This window comes from Centrocercus urophasianus, unplaced genomic scaffold (genome assembly GCF_019232065.1).
Source record: "Centrocercus urophasianus isolate 14NV4802_14NV808 unplaced genomic scaffold, USGS_Curo_1.0 seq_11, whole genome shotgun sequence".
Classification (NCBI taxonomy): Eukaryota; Metazoa; Chordata; class Aves; order Galliformes; family Phasianidae; genus Centrocercus; species Centrocercus urophasianus.
In genome coordinates, this window is record NW_024884253.1 from 28994528 (window position 1) to 29018724 (window position 24197).

Here is a 24197-nt window from a genome sequence, read left to right on the forward strand (position 1 = left end):
CTGCCTCTCCACTGATATCCATCACATGGCAACAAAACACAATGGATTATTGGTGGTAAGGTTTGATCTCTACTGCCATACTACCAACATCCACCTCTGCTGTTGTGACACAGCATAATAAAATAGGAGGCATTACTTTCAGAGCAGCTCTGATACAGTTATTCTGTAGGTAAAGTTTAGAGTGATTGCCATGCACTCACCAGACAGTCAGACAAATAACACAATGGCTACATTTACATTAGTAAGTTAAACAGTACAAAGTCTATATTCTCCAGTCTTGAGGTCAACTGACATGGCCTGGACATGTTTCTACAGTTATTCACTGTAAAGAAAAATGGCAATATTGCAAGTGCACAGTAAAAAGTGTCCCTAGACAGGCCTAATTCCCAAAATGCCCTGAGAAATTGTCTGGGAGAGAAACAGTCCTGACCATAAAAAATTCAGCCCCCTTTTTAACTCTTTAGTAATATAAATGATAGCACTCTGGTGTCTATACATCCATGCCTAGGTACTGTCTCATTGAGTAATATAGACATTACTGTGTATGCAGATTTCAAAGAGTTCTCAAACATCTTCGCACATGGCAAGCCCCCCCTCTAATTCATACAAATTTGCTGCATGGAGGATTCAACTCTTTTGTTGAAATTTTACTTGAAAGAGATGCTTCTTTCAAATCAGTATTTTTGAAAACATACTGAATACTTCTATCCATTCAGTATTTCCTCATTTTTATTCAGTATATGTGCTTTGTTTTTGGAATCTTGGCTTTGGTTTGACTAATGAACTTTTTCATGCCTACAATTCACAGGTAAACAATCCCTAGACAGTTCAGTCACAACGAAAAAAAAAGTTATATACACAACTAAAACAATAATATAAAGATGACAACTAAAACAGAAAATTAAAAAAAAAATGAATCTGTGCATTTAAAAGATCTAAAAATAACATCAACCTTTATACATTTTTATCAGACTGTAGTGTCCAGAGTTACAGTCTGCATAGCAGTCAGACAGTATTACTTTCCAAATCACAAAGGGTCTCAAGAAACACCCACAGTAGTGGCTGCTGCGGAAATAAACTCCTTTATCATCCTGAGATTTTAAATGTGCAAGTTTCCTACCAAATTATCTAGTGCATAAAAAGGAATGAGGAATGGAAGGAGGGAGAACTGAAGGGAAAGAATGGAGGAAATAAGGAAGGTAGGAAGAGCAAGACCAAGAAATATTATCACAATGATTTTTGTTTCAAAATAGACTGCTGTGCAATTACTGAAGCCTGATTTGAAGACATTTTGTATTCTTGTCCAGAGCCTTGAGGAGGAGAAGGTAATGGAGTCTCTGGTGTTGCTGAAAAAGAATTCAGAAAGAATTGCACTTTTTTGTATTCTGTCCAATTCTGCACACATATATACATACTACTGACCCCAAATACAGTTCTTCTACGTTTGTCATACTAGGCAAATAGGACATTATTGCAGATTTCAGTTTATCGGAAATTGTGCACATAAAACCAATGATGTATCAGAATGGTGCTAAATTGTTAAAATTAGATTAAATTCAAGTCAAAGACTCTTAGTTATCGCATGTTAACAAACATGTTTTTAATGCATAATTATTTTATTCTTTATGAAATAACTCTATAAGCACTGACAGGTCACCATTTTAATTAATGTTAAACTGTAAGACTAAAATGTTATGATGGAAGGCTAACTTGAAATTACTTACAAATCTGTTCTGCATGTACAGGAGCAGACATTGAACTTATGAGGATGGTTTGGCCTGTTAATGGATCTTGGGCTAAGTGAGGATGTACTGGATGATGTAAATGACTGGTATCATTAGAAGTACCTGCAAAAATAACATGAGCGTATATCAGTTTAGAATAGCAGATTGTTGCCAGCAATTTATACTGCAATAATTACATTTCGGCAGAGCAAATATTTTGATTGGCAATTTGAATAATTGCCTCTGGGTATTCATTAAACAATTTAACCAGATTTCAACCACATTAAGCACTGTATTTATTTGCACTGTTTTGACTGCATTAACAGCGGACTTCTTGAAATATTTGTAAGAATTCCATAATCTGTCACGAGAATTCTGTGTCTAAAAATCCAGAAAAGACTAAGAAGTACAAAGCACAATCTGAGGCTGTAAGACTGAGGGAACAAGATGAGCAGACAGGACAAGCATTTAGCTACCGATTATATGACTTGAAGCTCTGTTAGTGTGGTCCTGGTCAAAGTGCTTGCTTACATCATGATTCCCTCAGCATCTCAGTGTGCTAAATTCAACAGAATACAGCATGGAAAGTTTGAGATGTTGTTAATTTACCTCCCAGTAACATTTCCTGAAGCAAACTGTCAATTTTAACAATTCCAAATAGTTTAACCAGTTGTATTTGCTCAATCATTTGCCAAGTGATACTCTGGAGTGTAGGCAGTAAAAGCAAAAGCTCTCCAAATCTTCCTCGGGAGTCATACTGACGGTCATTGATATAATCCTCTAAACTGATTTGGACTTGGTACCGCATGTTCTTAATCTTCATTGGATTACTCAGGCCTTTCGCATCTGAAAAATGACAAAAGCATACAACCAAGCTAAATTTTTATTTGGTTGGAGTGTCTTACTTTTTTTTTTTTTTCCATTTTGTTCTTTTCCTTCCAGCTAGATATCATGAGCACATGCTATATCAACAAAAATCACTTACAATGTAATCTGAACAAAATCAATAATTAACAATAATTCTGATATATATTTTCAGGAATGTACCTGGATCAAAAAACACAATGGCTTTCAAGCAAGCATACTCATTGTCATCTATCTGAATTTCCTGGAAGGGTCGAACTAGTTCATCTAGGATTCGATTTGCCACTCGGCTGATCTCCACTTCAGTGCTGTTGCGATGGATTATATAGTTGTTACCTTGGAAAGAAAGAATACCAACATGTAGATTGATATAAAGATTTAGATGCAATATACTACATGATGAAAATCATTTTCAAAAATATATTTTATTTTGCTTAATCAAAATAGTATTTTTTCATTCAATAGCTCTCCTTTATAGCATACAAAAATTTAATGGTGCAAATAAAGTCATACGTACCAATTAAAGCTCTCATCTAGTGAATAAACTGTGTGGGTAAATATGCCATCATGTGTAGTTACTTACTAGTCCACGCAACTGAGATGGACATTTGAATGCACAAGCATGGAATAAGCAAGCCTTTACACAAAAGATAAAGACACCAGTAAGCAGATCTAACTTTTTTTCTCTGCTCATTGTATCCCAAGATGAATAATCAGATTTTTCAGTGGACAAAAACCCTTTTTTCAGAGAAGACAACAGGAATGCTTCATTATCCAACAAATTCTTTTGTTATTCCCAACAAAATGTAGAAGCATCAGAAAACTTTCAGTAAATAATCAATTTTGCCTCTTCTTTTCATTTTAAATTTCCATTTTGGGTAAGTCACCATCTTAATATCTTAACTCAACTACTGTACAAGAAAGCATCTAACATAAGTGGTGAGAACAGTGGGAAGACCACAGAGCTTCCAGAAGCCACAAAGTCATTTTGGAAAGAAGAGTTGATGAACATATCACAAGAGATCCATGCCAAAATGCCTCATAAACTATACAGATATCTACCTCGAAGTATCAGAAATAAGCATAGCCTCAAACTGTTTCTTCCTTCAGTATGTATGCTGATTGTGGTAATGCTGACTACAATTTTCTGCTTATTATTTTCCCATTATTTGTCCTTATTATTTAATAATCCTGATAAAATTGTATTATTTATGTTAATTTTGTCAGTAAAGTGACAGCTAGAGAAAGTACTAGACTAAAAAAGTAATCTATATAGTTTCTAATTTGAAAATATTGCTGATGCCAGTAATATCTTCAGAGTAAGCCCTTTCTGTCCTTATGGTGCGTGTGAAAGAAAATTCAAACTGAATCACAGCTATGGAAAGGCAAACCCAAAGAAGTAGCAGAAAACTCCTTTGTACCACAACACTAACGAACAAACTAGTTTGAGTTGATATTCTGCATAGTATTGACTCGCTTCAGCTGTCCAAATAAGACTTCAACACTTTCTTACAAAACGGCTAAAGAATTGAACATATTAAGTGAGGACATTTTTGGTAGGGTGCACTTTAGACTTGCAGGTTGCTGTGTCAAAGATTGCTACCAAATGTTTCATCATGCCATTATGCACACAGGCACATATTTCATCATATGACTGTGCCTCTGTTGTGTGACAGAAGGGAAGACTTGCTCCTACAGTGTGACAGTGTTCTCTTTGCTAACAGCTCTGGTCTCTTTACAAAACCCAGCAAAGGTTATGGTCAAGCATATGCCTGTTGCATGATTTGTTACACATGCAACAATCACAGTGTTCTGTACATGTAGGTATCTACATCCAACACGACAGGGAAAAACAGGATTGCTCCTTGCACGGTGACACACGGCAGCTGTCAAAACAGCAGTGAAAAAGATGTTGGGAAAGACAACTGCAGGGAACAGTCCATCCACTTTCATAGCCTATAGGATCTTCTGTGATAATTTCTGAAGAGCTTTTAGGAAAGAACCAGGTAAATGGTTTTCATGAGACTGAAATTATTAAATTAATCTCTCCTCTTAAATGAAGATGTGATTTTGGTACTGGTGGTGGTTTTTGTTGTTATTGTGTTGTTTAGTTCTCTTTTTTTTTTCTTTCTTCTTTTTTTTTTTTTTTTTTTTGTATGGGATAAAGACAAAAAAATGATGCTAACGTAAGGAAATCACTTGCTAGGAAATCTCTAAATTGTGGCTTCTGGTATTCTGCTTTTGCTGGAACAGGGAAGATGACATTATACCTTTAATAGCTATTTAGCATTTACAGCATGCATTGCTTTGATTATGTCACAACAGTTGTCCCACTTAAATGACTACGTGGTTGCTAGTGTACTATGTCATCATCATTATTAATTGAAATAAAACCAATATTTACCTAAAAGTAAAATGTCCTTATACGCCATGGACCGTTTTGCTGCTCCAAGCAACAGGTGTTCCCCAGCATGTGCTCTCAGCAGTGCAACCTTAAAAAAAATAGCAGACTCATTAGAAAATAAAGCAGTAACTTCCAAGAAAGGGCAAAATGAATTACCATGCATATGAACATGAGTACTTTTAGCTACATGTACTGTAAGGTCATACAGTAAAATGTCAAATAAATATAAAAACCTTCCACTGTATAACACTGTATTTATAATTTATAATTATAATATTATAATGAAATTATCATTCCTTGTCACTTCTAGCAGTTGGGGATGATCTTAAAAATATAATTCTACAAAATACTTCTAAGTCAGTACAGTTCTTCTATTTATTTCCTTGCCTTTATTTCATTAACAAATTTTGCTCTAAAATTTTAGGTTGGTGTCAAAGACTCCAGTGGGCTGGAATGAACCATAATAGTAAATTCTTCATTGTCACTCCTTGATTTCTGTCATCAAAATTGTATGCGTTACATAAAAGAGCTTTTTCCCTAACACCAGATATGCTAAAATATACACTACAGTAAACAATGAAGAAACTTGATTCCTATCAGGAAGGTGGTACCATATGTGATCATTAGTTTACTCTTTGTCACCTATTTACTTTCCCTTTTAAAATCTCCTTGAAGCTTCAGCATTGACCTCTGTTAACTCACAACATTTCTCTCTGTGCAAGCATTTCCTTATGAAGCCAAGCCCATTCTTTATGGGTGATGTAAACCTAGGAATACTTAATGTATCTCAGTAGAGTTGACTCATCCAGATTGGCTGTTCCACGGTCTGATTCCAAGATCAGGAATCATTCGTCACAAACCAGATGATTAATGTGATAAATAAACACACAATGCACATTAAAAAGAAGTTATCACAAAAATAATAAATAAATAAATAAATAAATAAATAAATAAATTGACATTTATTTTAATTCCCAATACCTTTGTCATTAATTTTCGAAGGTATTCAAAGTTCAGGAATATTTCCCAAATATGCACTCTTGAAGTAGCGCATTCTCAGCCTTAACTTATCTATCTGTACTGATGACTTTTTTCATTTAAGTAAAGACAGTAACTTCTTACTGACATCTGATCCTTTCCATATTTTCATGTCATCTTAGCAACTTGTTTTTTGCTTGCTTCCAGTGATTTTGTAGAACACTGTATTTAAAGATCTAACACTACATTTCTCTTTCTTTCACAGATTTTTAACTTGTCTGTTGAGGTTGTGCATATATATAATATTCCATGGGTCTGCACACATAGCAAAGTACTAGTGTGGGGGCTTATCCTCTGTGTCTGAACCAACCCCGTATTTCTGAGAAAGCATATAAAAGGACTCAGTTTTAATTTCAAACCAAATTATCTAATCTTCTTGATGAAACTTTGTTAAAAACTGAAAGACTAAAAAGAAAAAGAAAAAAAAAAAAAAAAAAAAAGAGGAATTGCTCAATTTCACTTCTCAAAGTAATTTTCAAGCTAAATCAGACATCACTGAGATCCCAAGCCATGAATTAATCTTCTATCCAGGAAGTTGGTGACAAGACCACAAGCCTACCACAACGTGAAGACACTTGTTCTATGTGTGCCAACATGGTTGGCTTTGAAAATCACTAAACATTAGCTGCATTACAAATGAGATGATAAGACAGACCTCTGTAATGAAGACCCTGAAGAACCCTTCACGTTTTGACGATTTTTTTTCTCTACACTTTTGTTATTTACAATATAATTTGAGTACATTATATCACATGAAATATTACTTGCTACAGTGTGACATCAGCACGTGTTTGGCATTTGCTCAAGATTCTTATGGCTTTTGTTTTTTGAAAGCAGAGAAAATCTGCTTTAAATTAAATAACAGGCGGCCTTAAACTATATTACAGTGAAAGATGGACATAAAATAAATACTTTGGAAGATCAGAAAAAATCACGATTTTTTACAATATTTTTTTCATTTCTGCACTCATCTTGGTATTTCTGCTATCCAAAAGAAAGCACAAAACATTAAATGACTACTAGTTTGCTGAAGAAGTGATTCTTTCTTTTAGCAGGCTAGAGCCATATCATATCCTTCTATTTTTCCATGGTGGTGTTACTTCAAAATTTAAAAAAAGGAAAAAAAAAAAGGTTTTAATATCAGGCATGTAGTATCAAGCTGTATTTGATCAGACACTGCATTATTGTTTTCTCATATAATTAAAATATTACAGAAAGAAAAAGACAGTTATAATGTTCTCCCTTTGGTCTTTTCTTGTACCTGGTCATCCAGTGGTAATTCACAGAAGCCAGGAATATATTTAGCCCATTCCACCAGGACCAAAAGTTGCTGCTTCATAGATTCACAGACATCACTAATACCAGCAATTTTCTTAGCATTTATGTCAGTGCTTGCACCAGGACTGGAGATTGAGATCTGGACATATTGAAAGAAAAAAATTAATAATGTTGAATTTCATATAGTTTCATTTTTAAAACAAAAAAAAAAAAAAAAAAAAAAAAAGAATGACAGCAGTTATCACATACTCTTAAGCAATTCCTTGACTATATAGACAATACAGACAGAACAGTCTGCATAAAAATTATAAAACTTAATTTCACATTTATTACCGCTATTCATACATTGGTACAATATCTCCTCCCTCCAAAATACTACTTGTAAAAATTCTAAAGCCTCCACTGTCTGTAAACAGGAGGGTTTTGTTTTGTTTAGGTTCAGGTTTTGATTTTTTTTCCTTTAAAATTGCTGTAATTTCTCTCTTTTTAGGAAAAAGAAAGAGTTTATATGCAATAAAATGAAAGGCAAAGAAAGAAAGAGAAAATGGGTACCAAATTCTTCCAGTGAAAAGTGTTACTAACTTCTTAAGTTAAAATAGGGACAGAACAAAGTAATGTATGAGACCATTGAAACAGTTTCACTTTACATTTTACTCAAGAAAGGATATTTAAATCTTGAGATTTGATTATTCCTGTAACCCCTCTGCTATTTCCCCACTTCAATCCCTAAAAAAAAATAAATAACAATAAACTGTTTGATTTTTTTGCAGTTACAAATTTCAGGATTGTGGATCTTATTTAGGTTGACTTCTGCCATATCCTCCTCATTCTCAGATCTGTGTTTAATCACCCATTGGGACCCATGGTGAAATCCCATTATCCTTAGATGGTCAAAGGGAGTCGCACTTCTGAACTAAAGCCCAGCACTTCCTACATAATTCAGTAGCCTAAAACACTGAAAACAGCTTAGATAGTAATGGCAGTTAACCATCTGAACGTCAGTTCTCGGGAGAATACAGCAGTCAATGAGATTAAAATAAAGTCCTCAGAGATAATTCAAAGGCAGTGATGTAGGAAAAGAGGTAGAGATACTGTCTCTTTGCAGGCAGACCATTTGTGAAATCCTTGCTGTAAACACGAGTCTATTTCTGGCATCTGTTCTACAAAAACAAAGTTGAAAAAAATACTGAGTATTGTTTAGGTAGGTAGGATCTAGTAGAATAATTTAGTCTAGAAAAAAACAAAAAACAGAAAGAGAATAATGAAATTCAATGTATTTCATTCTTTCCAGAAAAGTCTTGATTGTCAGTCAAAAACACCTACACCGGGAAGAAAATTCTCATAGCAGGAGGCTCTCTGGTCTATCAGAAAAATAGATATATCACCATTCACCAACTAGGAGTTAGTTCAAGAGGGAAAAGAACATGCAGGTTCTTTAATCATTACACATAATGACTCATGAACTTGAAACACACTTCATCCTTTAATATCTTTTGCTATACAACTTGATAAACTACAAGATTATGGACTGTGTGCTGAAATTACTTGGTGAACCTCCAAGTAGGGGATTCATTATGAATGCCTAGGACTGCATGTCTTAACAAAGAAATAAAAAAGACAACTTTCCTCTTTCTCCATTGCTCCTCTGGGTTGAAATATGGGTGTCACCAGCTTGATGAACAAAACAACATAACACTACATGCCTATAATCCTGAGGAATGTCAGTGACATATCTTTATTGAGAGTAAAGCATCTTCCTTACACATTTATGCAATCCAAGACCTTCAATCTGTGGGAGAATTGCATGATTTATCCTCACAAACAATCCTTGGGGATGAAATAGATCATTTTTCCCATTTTAATATGAAATCTAAAAAATGAAAGAATTACACCTTTTTCCTCATTTTCAAAGCTCAAATACTTGACCAAGTATTGGACCTGGGGGTTGTGGTAGACAAAAAGTTTTACACAAGCAAGCAGTGTGCACTTACAGCCCAGAAAGCCAGCAGCATCCTGGGCTGCATCAAAGTAGGGGTGGCCAGCAGGGCAAGGAAAGTGATTGTCCACCCTCATGAGTCCCCATTGGGAGTACTACATCCAAGCATGAGGCACCTAGCACAAGAAAGATGTGGAGCTGTTGAGAGTCCAGAGGAGAGCCATGAGGACGATGAGAGGGCTAGAGCACCTCTCTTACGGAGAAAGACTGAGGGAGCTGGGCTTGTCCAGGGAGACTTCACTGTGGCCTTCCAGTACTTAAAGGGAGTTTAGTAACAGAAGGGAGACCAACTTTTTATACAGTCTGAGTGTGATAGGACTGTGGGGAACAGTTTTAAACTAAAAGAAGGGAGATTTAGGTTAAATGTTAGGAGGAAATTACTTTAAGCATGGTATGGCAGTGCAACAGGTTGTCCAGTGAAGCTGTGGAAGCCCCATCCCTGAAGGTGACCAAGGCCAGGGTCCTTGATCTGGTGGGTGGCAACTCTTTCCAGAGCAGGGGAATTGTAACTAGATGGTCTTTAAAGGATCTTTCAGCCCAAGACTTCCATTGTATGATGTATGACACTAACAAACTCTTGAAATCCCTTCTCAGGACTGAACTATTACAGGCCCATTCAACTGAGGCAAAAACAAGGACCTCCAGAACCTGGCTTTTCCATCACATTAAAATAACCTCTTGGCCTTTAAGGTTTGGCATATTGGAAACAATTCTCTTTTACTACACCATATCAAACAATAAGAATAATAAAGTTTTTGTGTGAATTCACAAGGAGGTGTTTTAGGACAGGAATCTACCAGCTGACAAGAACTTAGTGGCAGAAAAGACTGAGGATGTGATTCTCTTTAAGAAAGCTCTTATTCCTGAACTGCATGAGTCAGTTGGAAATGATTAAGGGACTGACACACACATGCACATACTAAAAAGCATAATAAGCAAGTTAAAAGAATTACTAAGGAGGTAAAATAGGTATATTTTTCATACTGCATAGCTATGAAAGGTAGGAAGGTCCATTATGTTCATCTGCCCAGACATGCAATATCTGCCAAAGACTATCACCCAGCAATTCCTGCATCAATTCTCTACAGACAGTTCCACTCTAAGAGAGATGCTGATAAAGGATGAGATTACAAAACATTTTGGGATGTATAAATCAGTCAACATGAAATCATAAAGGTGGCAGTTAAATTCTAAGTTAGCAAGAGGTGCAAGAATGCAGAATCAATGACCATGATTTATCTCAGTTGCAGAAAAGGGCTGGAGACTGTTCCATACAGCAATTGATTGAATAGGATAAAAAAGAAGAAAAAAAAAGCAAATGAAGTTCAGATGACACAAAGAAAATTTAAAAGAAAGCTGAGAAAAGAGTTTGCAGTTGGAACACTTCTGTTTGCCTTATTTATAATACCTAAGGATACTGAAAATGGGATTTTCAAAAGAATGTAAGGAAATGAGTGTCCACACCCATTAGAAATTTAATGGGTTTCGACAATTTTTTCACTAATGCTTCATATGAAAGCAAGCCTCAAGAATAGATAGGCGCCACCAGCTGCCTGAGACAGCAACTGATTTAAAAGCAGTAAGAACCATAAAGCTTTATTAAGAAAGGCGCCTAGGACATATTGTCCAGGACAAAGTAGAAATTTTATATTGACTTTGCTTTAAGAATGAATTCTGTTGCTGATTCTTTATTGGAAAGAGGAAACTGGGTATATTTTGGAAGTAGGAAGAAAGTAATCTTTAAAATTACATTGAATACAATGAGAATCTGAAAGTATTTAACCACAGAAAATATTTTCTTGAAGTCTATTAAAGAAATTTATGGAAGATATCAGTACCTGACGGGAAAGTGTCTCAGCTTGTGACAATGTGCTAATAGAGGGAATGTTGCAGCCATCAAAAGTATTTCTTCTCGTACTTATCCTGTCCCGTTCATTTTGTACAGCTGGAAGAGAATAATTGTCTCATTTATTGACTTGTAAAAATTGCCACACAATATCATTACAGAGGCTTACTAGATAATTATAAGAAGAATGGCATTCAAAAAACTTTGTGCTTTCAGCTCTAACTAGTGAGAACGAATGACAGTACATGTTCATGGTCCTTATCCACATTATGATGTTTGCCTATAAAACTTAATACAACCAACTGTAGCTAGAAAATGAACTTCAATAAATGAACCTTTCCGATAGTGACAGAAATGGACATCTCAGTACTGCTGAATGGGTCAAGAGGTACAGCACCGTGAAAAATGTCTGAGTGAGAGGTAGTTTCCTGCAAGAAACCTTGATACAGCAATGGAAAATGAACTAAATATTCTAGTAAAATAATTTTGAGACTTAAATATCGTACTTCGACAACGAATTTCTAGCCAGTTTACAGAACATTAACTAAGTAAGAAATTAAAGAACAAAAAAGCACCAAAAAGGTTCCAGGAAGGTATATTTTGTCCCATGGGGGGACAAAAAAAGGTAGCTGAAAGGACTTTAAATAGGGAATCCTTAATCAGTGCATGCAAGGCTTATGAAGCAACAAGGCTTACCTCTGAATTCAAGGAAGAATGAAAAATAAAACTATCAATCAGATACTTCTATAACCTAGAGCATGTCCAAGGTTAGGCCAGGAAAAAAAAAAAAAAAGAATTATACTGATCAAAATATTTTTTACTGCACAAGGAATCTCATAATCTTTTAAGAGCAGCAGCTTTATTTCCAAAGATATGTTTGCTGTTTTGTGAGCAGCTCCAAAGGCTTCAATAAAAAAAGAAAGTAAATAAATAAATAAATAACTGAATTGTTTTCAGGGTTTATCTGAACAATGCACATAGTTTATTCCTGAGGAGCAGTAACTTTTTGCCAAGGACATTCAATGATGGACCTTTTATTAAAGTCACAATAAGAAATGTTGTGCAGTGATAAATACGAAGTGCTAAATATGCCTGAAGAACTGAGACAAAAAATATAGCTTTTAAAAAAAAATGGAGAAAAAACACTTTTAATCTCAGAAGCTTAGTGTCACATAGCTAATTAAAATAATGTCAATAGTAACTAATATTAAAATAGTAAGCTATTCTGCCAATCACTAGTGAAAGTCACTAGCAGAGCACTTGGGAATGATAGGCAAATTATTTCTTGGGAATACACACTTTCAGATGTACTGAATTGTCTATCTTTGTAGACCCTTTGTTCAGACACTGTAATGAAGGAGGAATATTTGCTCAAAGAGGGCTTGTATAGCCTCTACCAGCTGAAGCCCTTTTCACCTTTGCCTTGAAGGAAAGAAAGTGATTTCCTGGAATCAAGCTAAGAATATATCATACAAACCATGCTACACTTATGCTATAAGAGATAATCTGATTGTCTAGAGAGAGGTCCATAACAGCATATGAGCAGTGAAATCTATAGTTCAGTCTCTTGAATTATTTTACTGCTGGGAAGCCTTGAATAAACATGACTTGGATATGGGGAAAAATGGAAGCCTTATAGGTAGTGAAACTGAAAGAGGCAGAATAGTGTAAATGAGATTAAAATTCTGAACAGGATATATATTTTCAGTTACAACACGAGTCAGCAATATGCCCTGTGTTCACATTAGCTAACTGTGCAGTGGGCTACCCAGTGTGCAAGAAACACTGGAAAACTGGGCCTAGTGAAGGGCTATGGTGCTGTAATCCACATGATGTCCAAGGTGAAGCAGAGTATTTGATTTTATAGGAAAAAGAGGACCAAGGTGGAGGTGGTCTAATTTCAGTAGACCTAGATCCTTCTCACACGTGTAGTGAAAGGCCAAGGCAATAGAGACTACACTAACTGCAAAATGAGACATTCTAGTTAGATATTACAAAGAAAATCTTCACAGTGAGGGTGGTCAAGCAGTGGAAAAAGTTGCTGACAGAGATTGAGAAATGCCCTCTCTTTGGGACTATCTAAACCTGGCTGGATAGAGTTCTTAGCAACTTGACTGAACCTAGAAATTACCTGTTTTAAATAGGGGCCTGGGCCAGATGACTTCCAGACGCCCCTTCTTAGCTAAAATGTTCTTTATTTCCCATTTTTGAACGTCTACAAAGCGTTGCTTTTTGCAGAAGTTCTAGGGTTGCTATGTATACGAAGGTCTTCCTTTTTTTTTTCCATGTCATATACATAATTGACATGTTACTGACTTTAATGGTTCAAATTCCAGAAAAATAAACTCTGTTCCACAAAAATATCAAACCTATTTCATACAAGCACAGTACTACCTGTTTAGTTAGACTGTTTGTCTGTACTTACAAGGAAAAAAATCCTGTTATCTCACACTATAACTCGAATACTAGCAAAGCAATATGATACTACAGATACTTAAAAGCATAAACAGCTTCCTTCATTTTAGGAAAGCAATGTCTAGACTAAAACTATCATGATACAGTCTAGTTACAGGACAGTCATGCACTTCCACTGCAGACTGGCCTTCCAGATGACATATCATATTCCAAATAAAACAGGTTGCAAAGAGCATCACAAAAAACACAAATTTTGCAATGAAATAATCATCTCTGACTGCTTATTTGAACCAGATCAGGATGCCTTTTGCCACTACATTATAACTGAAAGTGAAGCAACAAGCCCAACAACTTGGTATAAAAATTCTCTGATATTCCTACTGACTTTCTCCCTCCATGTCCTCAAGATCACCAGAAGATCCATGTTTCTTCACATTTTTTGAGGTAGATGCATAAGTATCTTTTCTCACATATATACAAGTATATCTCACGTACACATATTAAGTCCCAGCGAGATTGGAAATATTCCTGATTGTTGACACTCCACTAACAGTTACCACAGTTACCTCACACTTCTTTCTTAAGAGTTTCAAACACTTAAAATGAAGGGAACAATAAGCAAGTCAGCCCTGTAGCTCAGGTAGGTTATAGAAACACAATGCAAAACATGCATTTTATGATTGAAATTTGGAAAAAGTTATAAATCAGAACTGAAATTCTGTGCTTTGAATTTTTTCCAGGCATATGGCACTTAGAAAGCAATGAATTTTGGTGCCAGGATTCATGGATTAAGCAGTCGAGATTCACTTGAAACCTGTCATGTTTGATAATGCCCAAACTATTAAAACTGCTTACCCACCTGAAAATTAGATGATACATACTTCACCTCAGTAAAAATCTCCATCATGCAGGCAGTATAGCTGCCAGATTTCCCATTTAATTATTCCGCTGTTAATTTTTTTTTGAATTCTGATTAAATTTGGAATTTTGATTAAATTTTTAAACTTAGATTCTATTACTTTAAGCATGTCAAATAACAAATGAGTCTATTACCTTCTTTTTTCATTCCTGCTCGAAAACATTTTTTTAAACGACAATATCTGCACTGATTCCTTTTGTCCTTGTCAACAACACATTGTCGGCTGAATCTATCAGAGACAAAATAAGGTAAACATACAATGCATTAATAAAGCACCACTCTGGCTTTGAAGAGGAGAACTAATTAATTTGTGCTCTCAAAATTATGTCTATGACCACAGAATTTCTTCTGCAGTTTTTTTTTCCCTGTCAGTCAGTCTTGAGAGATTTCATACCTCCTTATTTTGCAAGCACATGTGTGTATCTATGTATAAAATACGTATTACAATGGGCAAGAATGGAATATTTTTGAGTTATACTTTATTGTGAGATATGCAAATGCTGCCTACTCAGAAAGGGCTGGGATGAAATGCTACTAATAGAAGAAGGATAGGATACTTGATGAAAATGTCAACTGTCACCAGCACAGAGCAGCCCACCCACTCCTGCAAAACCAGTACCTTTGGTTGGCAAAGTTTACTTCTGGGAGCTAACAAATGAACAAGTTACCTGTAATATCACTATAGGTGAGAAATCAAACAGGAAATAGGAGGAAAAAAAACCTGAATACCGCAATAAAGATGCAGAAAAACACAGACTGTGACACTGCAAGAAAGTTCTTCTGGCTCTCATGCACATCCACAGTTCCTAAGGAAAATGCATATGAGGCATCCCCTCCTCTCCATTTGCTTTTGCCGTTTTTTTGTTGGTTTTTTTTTTTTTTTTTTTTTTTTTTGTATGTGTTAGATAAATAGATCTATCCTCTTCAGAGCTCTACTCGGACTCAGCTACAGCTCTTATTACACCATTTTAGAAGCATTCTATGATCATATATCCACAATTAGAATGCTAAGTATCTAAGGAAGAGTGGAGCAAACAACATTTCCAGCAACAACGCTACAAAGAAAGTTTTCAGTTTTATCTATCTGTCTAAACTCACAAATATATTCTGTGCATGGCTTAAAACTGACATCTTAAGGACTCAGGCATGCACAGAGCAATTCCTCAAACATGGTACACACAGCTGCAGAATGACAATTTGGGCAGCTAGGCACAGAAAAGTTAACAGGTTGCCATTCAGACTGACAAGGAGGGTAATAGTCACTAAAAGAGCAGTGCACAACTGAAGTGGGAAGATGTGTGTATATACTTGATCTGTCTTTAAAAAAACTCATAAATTTTAGTTTTTCTATAGAAACTGCCTTAGCAGAGAACAATTCTAAAATCAAAATTAAAAATCAGTTAAGAATCACACTTTCCAGTGAAAAAACAAGATTTTTTTTTTCATTTTCTTTCTTCTTGTTTTGTTTTGTTTTGTTTTCAGGGGTTGTCTCTCTGGATATGGTCGTGGGCACTCTGGTCTAGGTGTCCCTGCTTGAGCAAAGAGGTCAGACCAGATAACCTCTAGAGGTCCCTTCCAACTTTAGCTGTTCTATGTTTCTATTATTCTTTGTAATCATAAATAAAAGACCAAGACTGCACTTCAGTAATACAAGGACATCAACCACATCAATGGACACGTGGAAACTCTAACAGAACAGATCTTCCCTAATAAAAAGATACCTGAGTATCTATACTTGTATAAACATTTTTTTGTTCCGGTAGTGATACCAAGTTAATTCATAGGAAAAAAAAAAACAAAACCAACAACAACGAAAAAACAATTGATATAAAATATTTAAAACATTCAGCCCAGCTTTGATAATTAAAGTTAGACTTTTAAAAAGTGCTGTCTTGAAGCCCATTAAATTGTTGGTAACTTTTCATTTTTAACATTTTGTCTGCAAGTCCTACAAGTAAAAAAAAATCATCAATGAATAGAATACTCTCATGAGGTCTTAAAAGCTAACTTAATATGTTGTCTTTAGGAGCATATATAGTGCTACAAAGATTCCATATCAGAGAAGCCGTTTATAGGTGGTCCAATTCATTAGACTTAAATGAAAGGGATTTTTTTCCACATTATAGGAACATAACATCCTTGCAAGCTCCATCGGAAGTGCTGTTTAGAATTCCTTCAAAAGCAGCTGAAAATACCCCTATGTATGTCTGAAAATTCTGAAAATGTCTGAAAGTAATGTTTGCATACACTCATTAATTTAGTGCCTCTAGATTAACTTTTTAAATACCTGCATGTATAAACATGATTTTTCCGTATACTGCGTCTAAAGAATCCTTTGCATCCATCACAACTGGAAGCACCATAATGTTTTCCAGTTGCTCGGTCTCCACATATTGCACAGAGACTGCTGATCCCGCTGTCAGTAGCATTCATGTTGAGAGGTTCTCCAGAACTGTCTGAAAAGAGAGAAGAACAACATATATAGTTATGGACAACGTTTTGAAAAAGTAACATAGACAATTTATACTTAAAAAATAAGGATTTTTCTGTTTTTGTTTTTGTTTTTATTTTTTTCTTTTTAATTGTCACTATTTAATTATCACATTGTATTTGATATATCTGACAGCTATTCTGATGAACACTATCAAATTTATAGAGTCAGAATATCAGAATTTACGAAGTTCTCAACAGCAAATAATTTTATTCCAAACTGTTTCCAACTGAAAGGGGTTATAAAGTAAATGTAACCTTGCAGGTCTAATTACATGTATTCTAAATACATATATGTGTAATTACATGTATTCTAACTAACAATAGGAGAAACTTTGGCATAAAGCAACATTACATGGATAGATGGCAGACATCATATACCACGTCTAATAAGATATGGCAGTAACTGTTGACTATCAGTGAAAAAATCAATTCTATTTAAAAAAAATACAATAGACTTAAGGAAAGAATGCTAAGAGAGTCCTCTTAGCATAGCTTAGTAGTTTTACTTCCTTGAACAATTTTTTCAAAGGAAGATTGACTTAAAAGTTGTGAGAGAACATTATCTAAATATGCTTAACATTTAATCATTGAACATGGAAAACAATACTGAATTCATATAAAATCAGAATAGCCATATTTATTATCCTTTGAATCACAAGGCTTAACAGACACATTTTATGAATATAGATCTTTTTCTGAGTATGCTTCTGTTCTTATGGAAGGAAAACCTTAGTATCCATTAAACTTTTGTAGTTATTCAAAGAAAAGAGGTTAACATTACTTAAATATTCAAGCTTGCATTAAGAAATACATGAGTTCATGAAGAGTAAAAATGTTGAAAAGCAGAACTGTTAATGTTGATAAACATCATTTATATTGTAGAAGAGGCATCTGAAATGTGTCTTGCAAAAATACAATAAAATTTTGCTTATTCCCTAAGGAATTTACAATGTAAATAGAATTCTTTAGACAAAGAAAAAATTAGCATCAACTTTTTCTGTACAGAGATATAGTTGATTTTAAAATGTTCAAATAAAAATAAAAAGGTAAGAATTCAGTTCCCTGAAGAATTTACTGTTTTAAAATTGGGTTTGTTATGACCAAAAAATTATTTTAAAAAATAGTCTACAGGGTAGCTTCATTTGAAAAGTATAAAAGCTTTACTTCAGACTTTAGTGATTTTGGATCAGGACATATCCAAATAATTAAAATATTTAAATGTAATGATGAAATATTTCATAGCAGTATGACTTGTATCTCCTTGTGTCTGTGTTTATGCACATGCGTACATATATATGGAGATACTTGTTTTCTTTGGGTAATACTCTGAAAGAAAATGTCTGGGAAATTGACTTGATTTTGCAGTTTGTTCAACAGAACTGTACAACCTGTCTGAATGTGAATAGTTAAATTTCTCTGAATAGTTTTAATGAACTTAGAAGTTTTGAAAATACACATCTGAAAATTCAGAAAGGCAGCTCTCAGATCCAACCTAGCACTGTAGATGGAAGTCAACCTTTTTTATTAAATCTATCAGAAAATACTTAGCCTAACCTCAAAGAAAACTCTGAAGAAAATAAGGACTAATTTAGTAAAAAACAGTTGTCAAAGTAATCATTTACAGTGAATAATTTAACTAACTGGATCACTAACACACAACACAGCATAACCTCCCTAATCAACTTTCCCATTCTGTGTAACATTAACAGATCAGAAAAAATGAGATTCAGCAAAAAACAAATGACCAATGAAATCATCCATAGTAAAAGGAAAATCAGATAAATCCTCTAAAACTTACATAATCATTGTTGATAGCTTCAAAATCATTTAGGCAGTGAAGGTCTGTTTTTCTTCCTAAATCAATAATAAAATCTACTTTTCTGTTTACTGAGCTGGTTGTAAAGTAATACTAGAAATTCAAATAAAAATTCAAATCCAGTAATAAAAATTAACTTTGATTCTATATTGAAAGAATACATTGACATGGGAAATGGAATGTGCTTAGCATTTTTCCTGCAAATCACTAAGTATTTGTTCTACATTTCAATATATTTCATAAATATTTCATAAATACTATATCTGTATTAGAAATACAACTAAAACTAATTCTCAAATATATCAAAAGATTTGGAAAGACACTTTAGGGGAGTTTAATTCACTTGATATTTTTCTTTACTTTAATAGACGGAAACTACCCATTTTTGTTCAATGCAAAAAGATGGCAGAATGAAATTGTGTGCTTCCTATTCCAAGCACTGGTACAATTGGTACAATTTCTCACAAAAAAAAAAAAAAAAAAAAAAAAAAAAATCTAGCTGAAGTTAAAACGCTGCATTAGCCAATAATTTATGCCAGTAGTTTTCCTCAGCTAAACATTAGCCTGTAGAGAGCCAACATGATTTTTAAAAAAATCACCCTCATTCATATATACACATACTTAGAATGATTATTTTAACATTTAAATGAATAAAATGTCCCACAAATAGAAATTAGGCATCGAGAAGCAGTAGCTGTTTTTTTTTTCCACAAACCTCTGGATAATCTTGTCGTGTCCTTCTGAATGCTATATATAACATTTACTTTCATGTCCCAACTGTCAATACTAGTTATTCATTTGTCTTACAGTAAATAAAACAACTGCTGAATACAACATTTTCTTCCTTTGATTAACTGAATGATGACAGTACAGTTCAGTTATTTTATTACATATAACCACTCTTTTATTTTCCTTAATGTTAAAGAATTATAACGTCATTAACGTAGAGTTAACAGTGAAGTGTGATAGAGATGATTTGTAGTTTGAAAACAATCACCAAATCTGCCATTAATAAAACATTTTGCTAACATCTTAAAACATTAATAAAATTCACATTTCCCACTAACTGGCATGATTTTGCATCATGGAGCAGAACTCACCATTGCCATTGTACAGAATCTGCATAGTTTCAAACTCCAGTGCGGTGTACGCAGGATCTAAAACTTCACTGTAGTTTGCCATTTCCATGTCTAGTATTGGTTCCGAGACCCTCATCATTCAGAGCAAAAACAGTGAAAAAGCTGCTCAAATGTACAAGCTTTCCATTCTGTTTTACAGTGGTTGATTATCCAAAGTTAACTATAACCGTGTCTCTTGCGTGCTACAGTGGGAGGAGCTGGAAAACTGCCTCTGCATGCTATATTCTACCTGCATTTTTTTTTTTTATGATACAGTGCAATTCTTCTGATAATCTTGGAATGCTTCATGGAATTACCTTATCAGAAGTTATACTGGCTCTAGTTCTTTCATGAACTCAGGTACATCCAGGAAGCTTCCTATCTCCTGTGACCTTCTACACATTTTGTTGTCAAAAAGTGGTGTAAAGGTTCTAAAAAAACTACTCTTGTTTGCTTTGTGTAAAGAGACTGTAGATTCATATGCTATTTTGTTCTCTCTGTTTCAAACAGTAAGGAAGTGTAATACAAATATGGACTATCCTCAGTTCCCATCTATTTAGCTTATTATGCCTATTTTTACAACTATTCATGTTCTTCAACAGTGACAATGAGCTGGCTGTGCAGGCATTCTTAACAAAGATCTGAAGCAACATAAACACTAAAGCAAGAGTTCCCCCTCCTCTTTACAGTCCCTCCCAGTCACGTGTTGTGTTGCTGCAATGGCAGCAGTGGATCTCACATGCTCTCAGAAGATGGTTTCCTGCTCTAAAACTTCTTCATGCAGAATGCAATGGCAGTGTGCAGTTTTCAGAACCACTGAGGTACATAGAAAATAAATTATTTTCCTTCTCTGAACAGAAGGTGGACATTTTGGGTAGGTGCATTGCTCATCAGCATACACATACAAACCCAAACAAACCCCACCCAGGAAGTCACTTGAATCTCTACATAAGGTTGCTGAATTTTGCTTGCTAATTACATGTTTTTAAATGCTGCATGGCAGAATTTCAAATATTCTTGCTTTGCAAGGGAGCCTGTACAGAGAACTACTCCTTACACTGCTAAACAATAGTTACAGTAAAGATTACGTGTACAGGAAAACTTTCCAGGTTATGCTTAACCAAGAAGAGGAAATAACTATATACACAGCATTTAAGTGTTTATTTGAATGATGTCTGCTATCACATTGCTATGCCCAAATTTAAGACTATCACTGATCATGTTCCTTGGACAAATTCACTGCAGATTTTGTAGGGTGCCATTTTTAACCCACTGTTATATTTCCTACACAGTACAGAAAACAGTATTTGGGAATTTTAGGATTACAGCTGAAGAGTTAAACTATTTCATGTCTACAAACATAAAAAAAAAATTCTACTCAGTAACACTTCACAGTAACAGACGTGTAAAAAGATCCATTATCTTTTACCCTCTTCATTATTTTTTTCCCTTTTTTAAAAGAAGCATGCAAAATATCTTTGTAAATTAAGATTGTTGAAAAACTACTTGTTGTTGAAAGCCTTTATTTGTTTAAGAAATCACTGTAGTTTCATCATGAGATAGATTCCTGCTATATTCTGATGGTTCAGCTTGAAGTTTCTTCAGTAGCAGAATTTGTTGTAATTGAAGTATTTGCTACATAACTAGTTACTAGTTATAGTAATAAAATGATTCATTGCATTAAAGATGCTAGTTAAAATTATATACAAGGGTTTCACTTCAAGTAGAATTATCTTATGTTCCCTAGTGCATAGGTTTTGATAAGATACCCTAGAAAAAATCTGTGACTTTTTATATCAAAACTACATGTTGCACAAGCTCAAACTTATCTTCAGCTAGCTGACTTGTGTTAGAAAACTCTAGCTCCAAAACAGTCTGCCATGCAAGTAACTTTTAAATAAGGGAGTGTATTTAAAAAGGAAGAAATGTATGACAATACCATTATATCCTCTATTGTTTAAATCACTTCTTCAGTGCTGCGAAAACAGGCCCCTCAGTGACAACTAAAGAGAGGGAATGAATTGACCCTTTCTGATTCCATCATATAAAACTCACTTCAATTGATTTTTTAATATGGAAAAACATAAATATAGGGAAATGTTCTTTATACTATTTTTTCATGCCTTCATATGGAAATTTCTTACAGTTACATCTTGTATTCATAAAGATGTGTATTTGGGGAGATTTTTTGCTTCATAAAGTAAATCATGAACAATTAATGTATTCTAAATTACTACTGTAAAATACTTATATGCTTTCTTTCCATCTTAGGTAAATCACAATGCAGCCCCAGAATTAAGGCCAAGACATATTAGTCCTAGATAAGCAGAGGCTTTAAAACTGCATAATTAGTCAGGCTACAAAATAGTTTTCAGACTATTGATACAGTAAACTTGAGTAGAAAATGATTTTTCAAAATTAATTTTGCACTAACTCTGAAGAAGCAGAAAGCAGAACTATAATGTACTTGTTTGTGTGGTTTTGTTGTAGGTTTGTTGTTTTTTTTGCTTTAAATCTGATCTCATAGTCACATACAGAAAGCATTCCAATCTTATCTTTAGGACTATTAACCCTGTTAATTGTTCAGTTCTCCATAATAAATGTAATCATTCTTTCTGATTGTGGTATAAAATAGTACACAAGCTAATAAAATCAAGGTTATTTCCATAAAATGTCTTCCTGAAAATGAAAACAGCTCTCAGATTACTATCACTACTGAATTTTTTTTTTAAGTAGCAATACATTCCCTTATTACGCTAGTTTATTAAGAAATATAGGTACTTACAACAAGGTCTTTATTTAAAGGGTTGTTTTCTTGTTTGTTTCTCACATGTTCTGAATAAGGAACACACATAAAGAATCACAGTATCTCTTTTTTTTTTTTTTTTTTTTTTTTTTTTGAGTATGGAGAGTTGTAATTGATATACTCCAAAGGTATCCTTTTTATATTAATAATCTGGAGTATTTATTAAGTATGCTTATAAAACACATACTTTAATATGTCTCTTCTGCCATTTGCTGACACGTAAGAGTACACAGGGAGCCTACATTAACCGTGCCTAATGAAATCACATGAACTTATGCCGTAGTATCATCTTGCAACCATCAACATGGCCAAAGATCTCCCAACACAGAGAGATTATCCACCAAAAGCTTGATACAGGAAGCTGTGTGCATATTTCCTCATGTCACTGAGGAATTTCACCTTTGGCTTATAAAGACACAACTCCATATTGCTGCAGACTGAGTTCCCCAACCCTGTAACAGACTCTCAATGGGCACTATCATAGGAAGGCTCCATCAGCTCTGACACTGCCCACCCCAAAACATTTCATAAACGAATCATGAGCAGTGGCTCGGAAACTTGTATTCTAATACACATAAAATTATGAGCATGTTTGATATTAAAAGATTCACAATGTTGCAGTGTAATTTTTCATGATGGAGATCATTGGCTTTTTTTAAGAAATAAAATGTCAGAGGTGAATCGCATCCAAAAAAGAGTAATTAATCTAAGTGTGTTACCCAATTCTTAGACATTTTGGAAAATAAATTACCTCTTGTGCTTAAGACCTAAATATCATAATGGAAACATGCCTACAGTCCTCTGCAGATCTAAAAGACCACAGCATGTCTCTAACACTGTCCCTACCTTGCCCCCCACATAAAGAACAACACAATTCCAAACAAGGACAGAGTTGTCTTTGAGTTGATTAAAATAATTTTCAGAAAATATTGTGGATCGTGAGAGCAAATGCAGAGTACTACTTCTTCCAGGAAGCTGATCAAAGGAACAATTTAATATACACCCAGCATCAGCATTCTGCTTTACCACATAAATCCGTAGTACTTAGATGTTTTTATGTCTTCTCCATTTTGCATCTTCATTTTGACTTTGCCCTGAAAGTTTAGTGAGTTAATAAAACACTCAAAAGTGAAGTAAGAAACAGAATCAACATCAGATTTCTGCGGCACAAATATTAGGTGAGATAATAAGACTATCTGCAACAAATCATGCCCACTGAAATGCAAGTACAAATCTTTCTGGGAAATTTAGGTTCAACCTGTTTCCACTGCACATTTTTAGGCAGAGGCATTCTATAAAACTGAGATACTTGCACATACTGAATCTGCCTCTTCTTTCCATTTGACTGTTCATTACACTAATCTCCACAGCATCATACAGCAAAAATACAGATTCCTTTAATAAGTGATGACAAGAAATGAGTTTTTTTTGTTCTGTTTTCCTTTTTTTTTTTTTTTTTTTTTTTTTTTTTTTTTTTTTT

General features: G+C 34.4%; 1 protein-coding gene across 3 annotated transcripts in view; it reads right to left on the reverse strand.

Annotated features, from left to right (window-relative positions):
- Positions 1-777: 777 nt before the first annotated feature.
- Positions 778-24197, reverse strand: part of HNF4G (hepatocyte nuclear factor 4 gamma) — a 57272-nt gene continuing 33852 nt past the window's right edge. For 2 of the 3 annotated variants that reach the window (XM_042808967.1, XM_042808968.1), the window contains exons 3-11: positions 16772-16940; positions 14619-14713; positions 11143-11249; positions 7292-7447; positions 4993-5080; positions 2772-2924; positions 2334-2570; positions 1725-1847; positions 778-1346 (exon numbers count right to left, since the gene is read on the reverse strand). In XM_042808967.1, the coding sequence (XP_042664901.1) occupies positions 1228-1346; positions 1725-1847; positions 2334-2570; positions 2772-2924; positions 4993-5080; positions 7292-7447; positions 11143-11249; positions 14619-14713; positions 16772-16917 (1224 nt within the window). In that variant the 5' untranslated portion in view covers positions 16918-16940 and the 3' untranslated portion in view covers positions 778-1227. Of the gene's footprint in view, positions 1347-1724; positions 1848-2333; positions 2571-2771; positions 2925-4992; positions 5081-7291; positions 7448-11142; positions 11250-14618; positions 14714-16771; positions 16941-19893; positions 20525-24197 lie in introns of those variants that run through there. The other variant, XM_042808966.1, reaches the window with a different exon arrangement.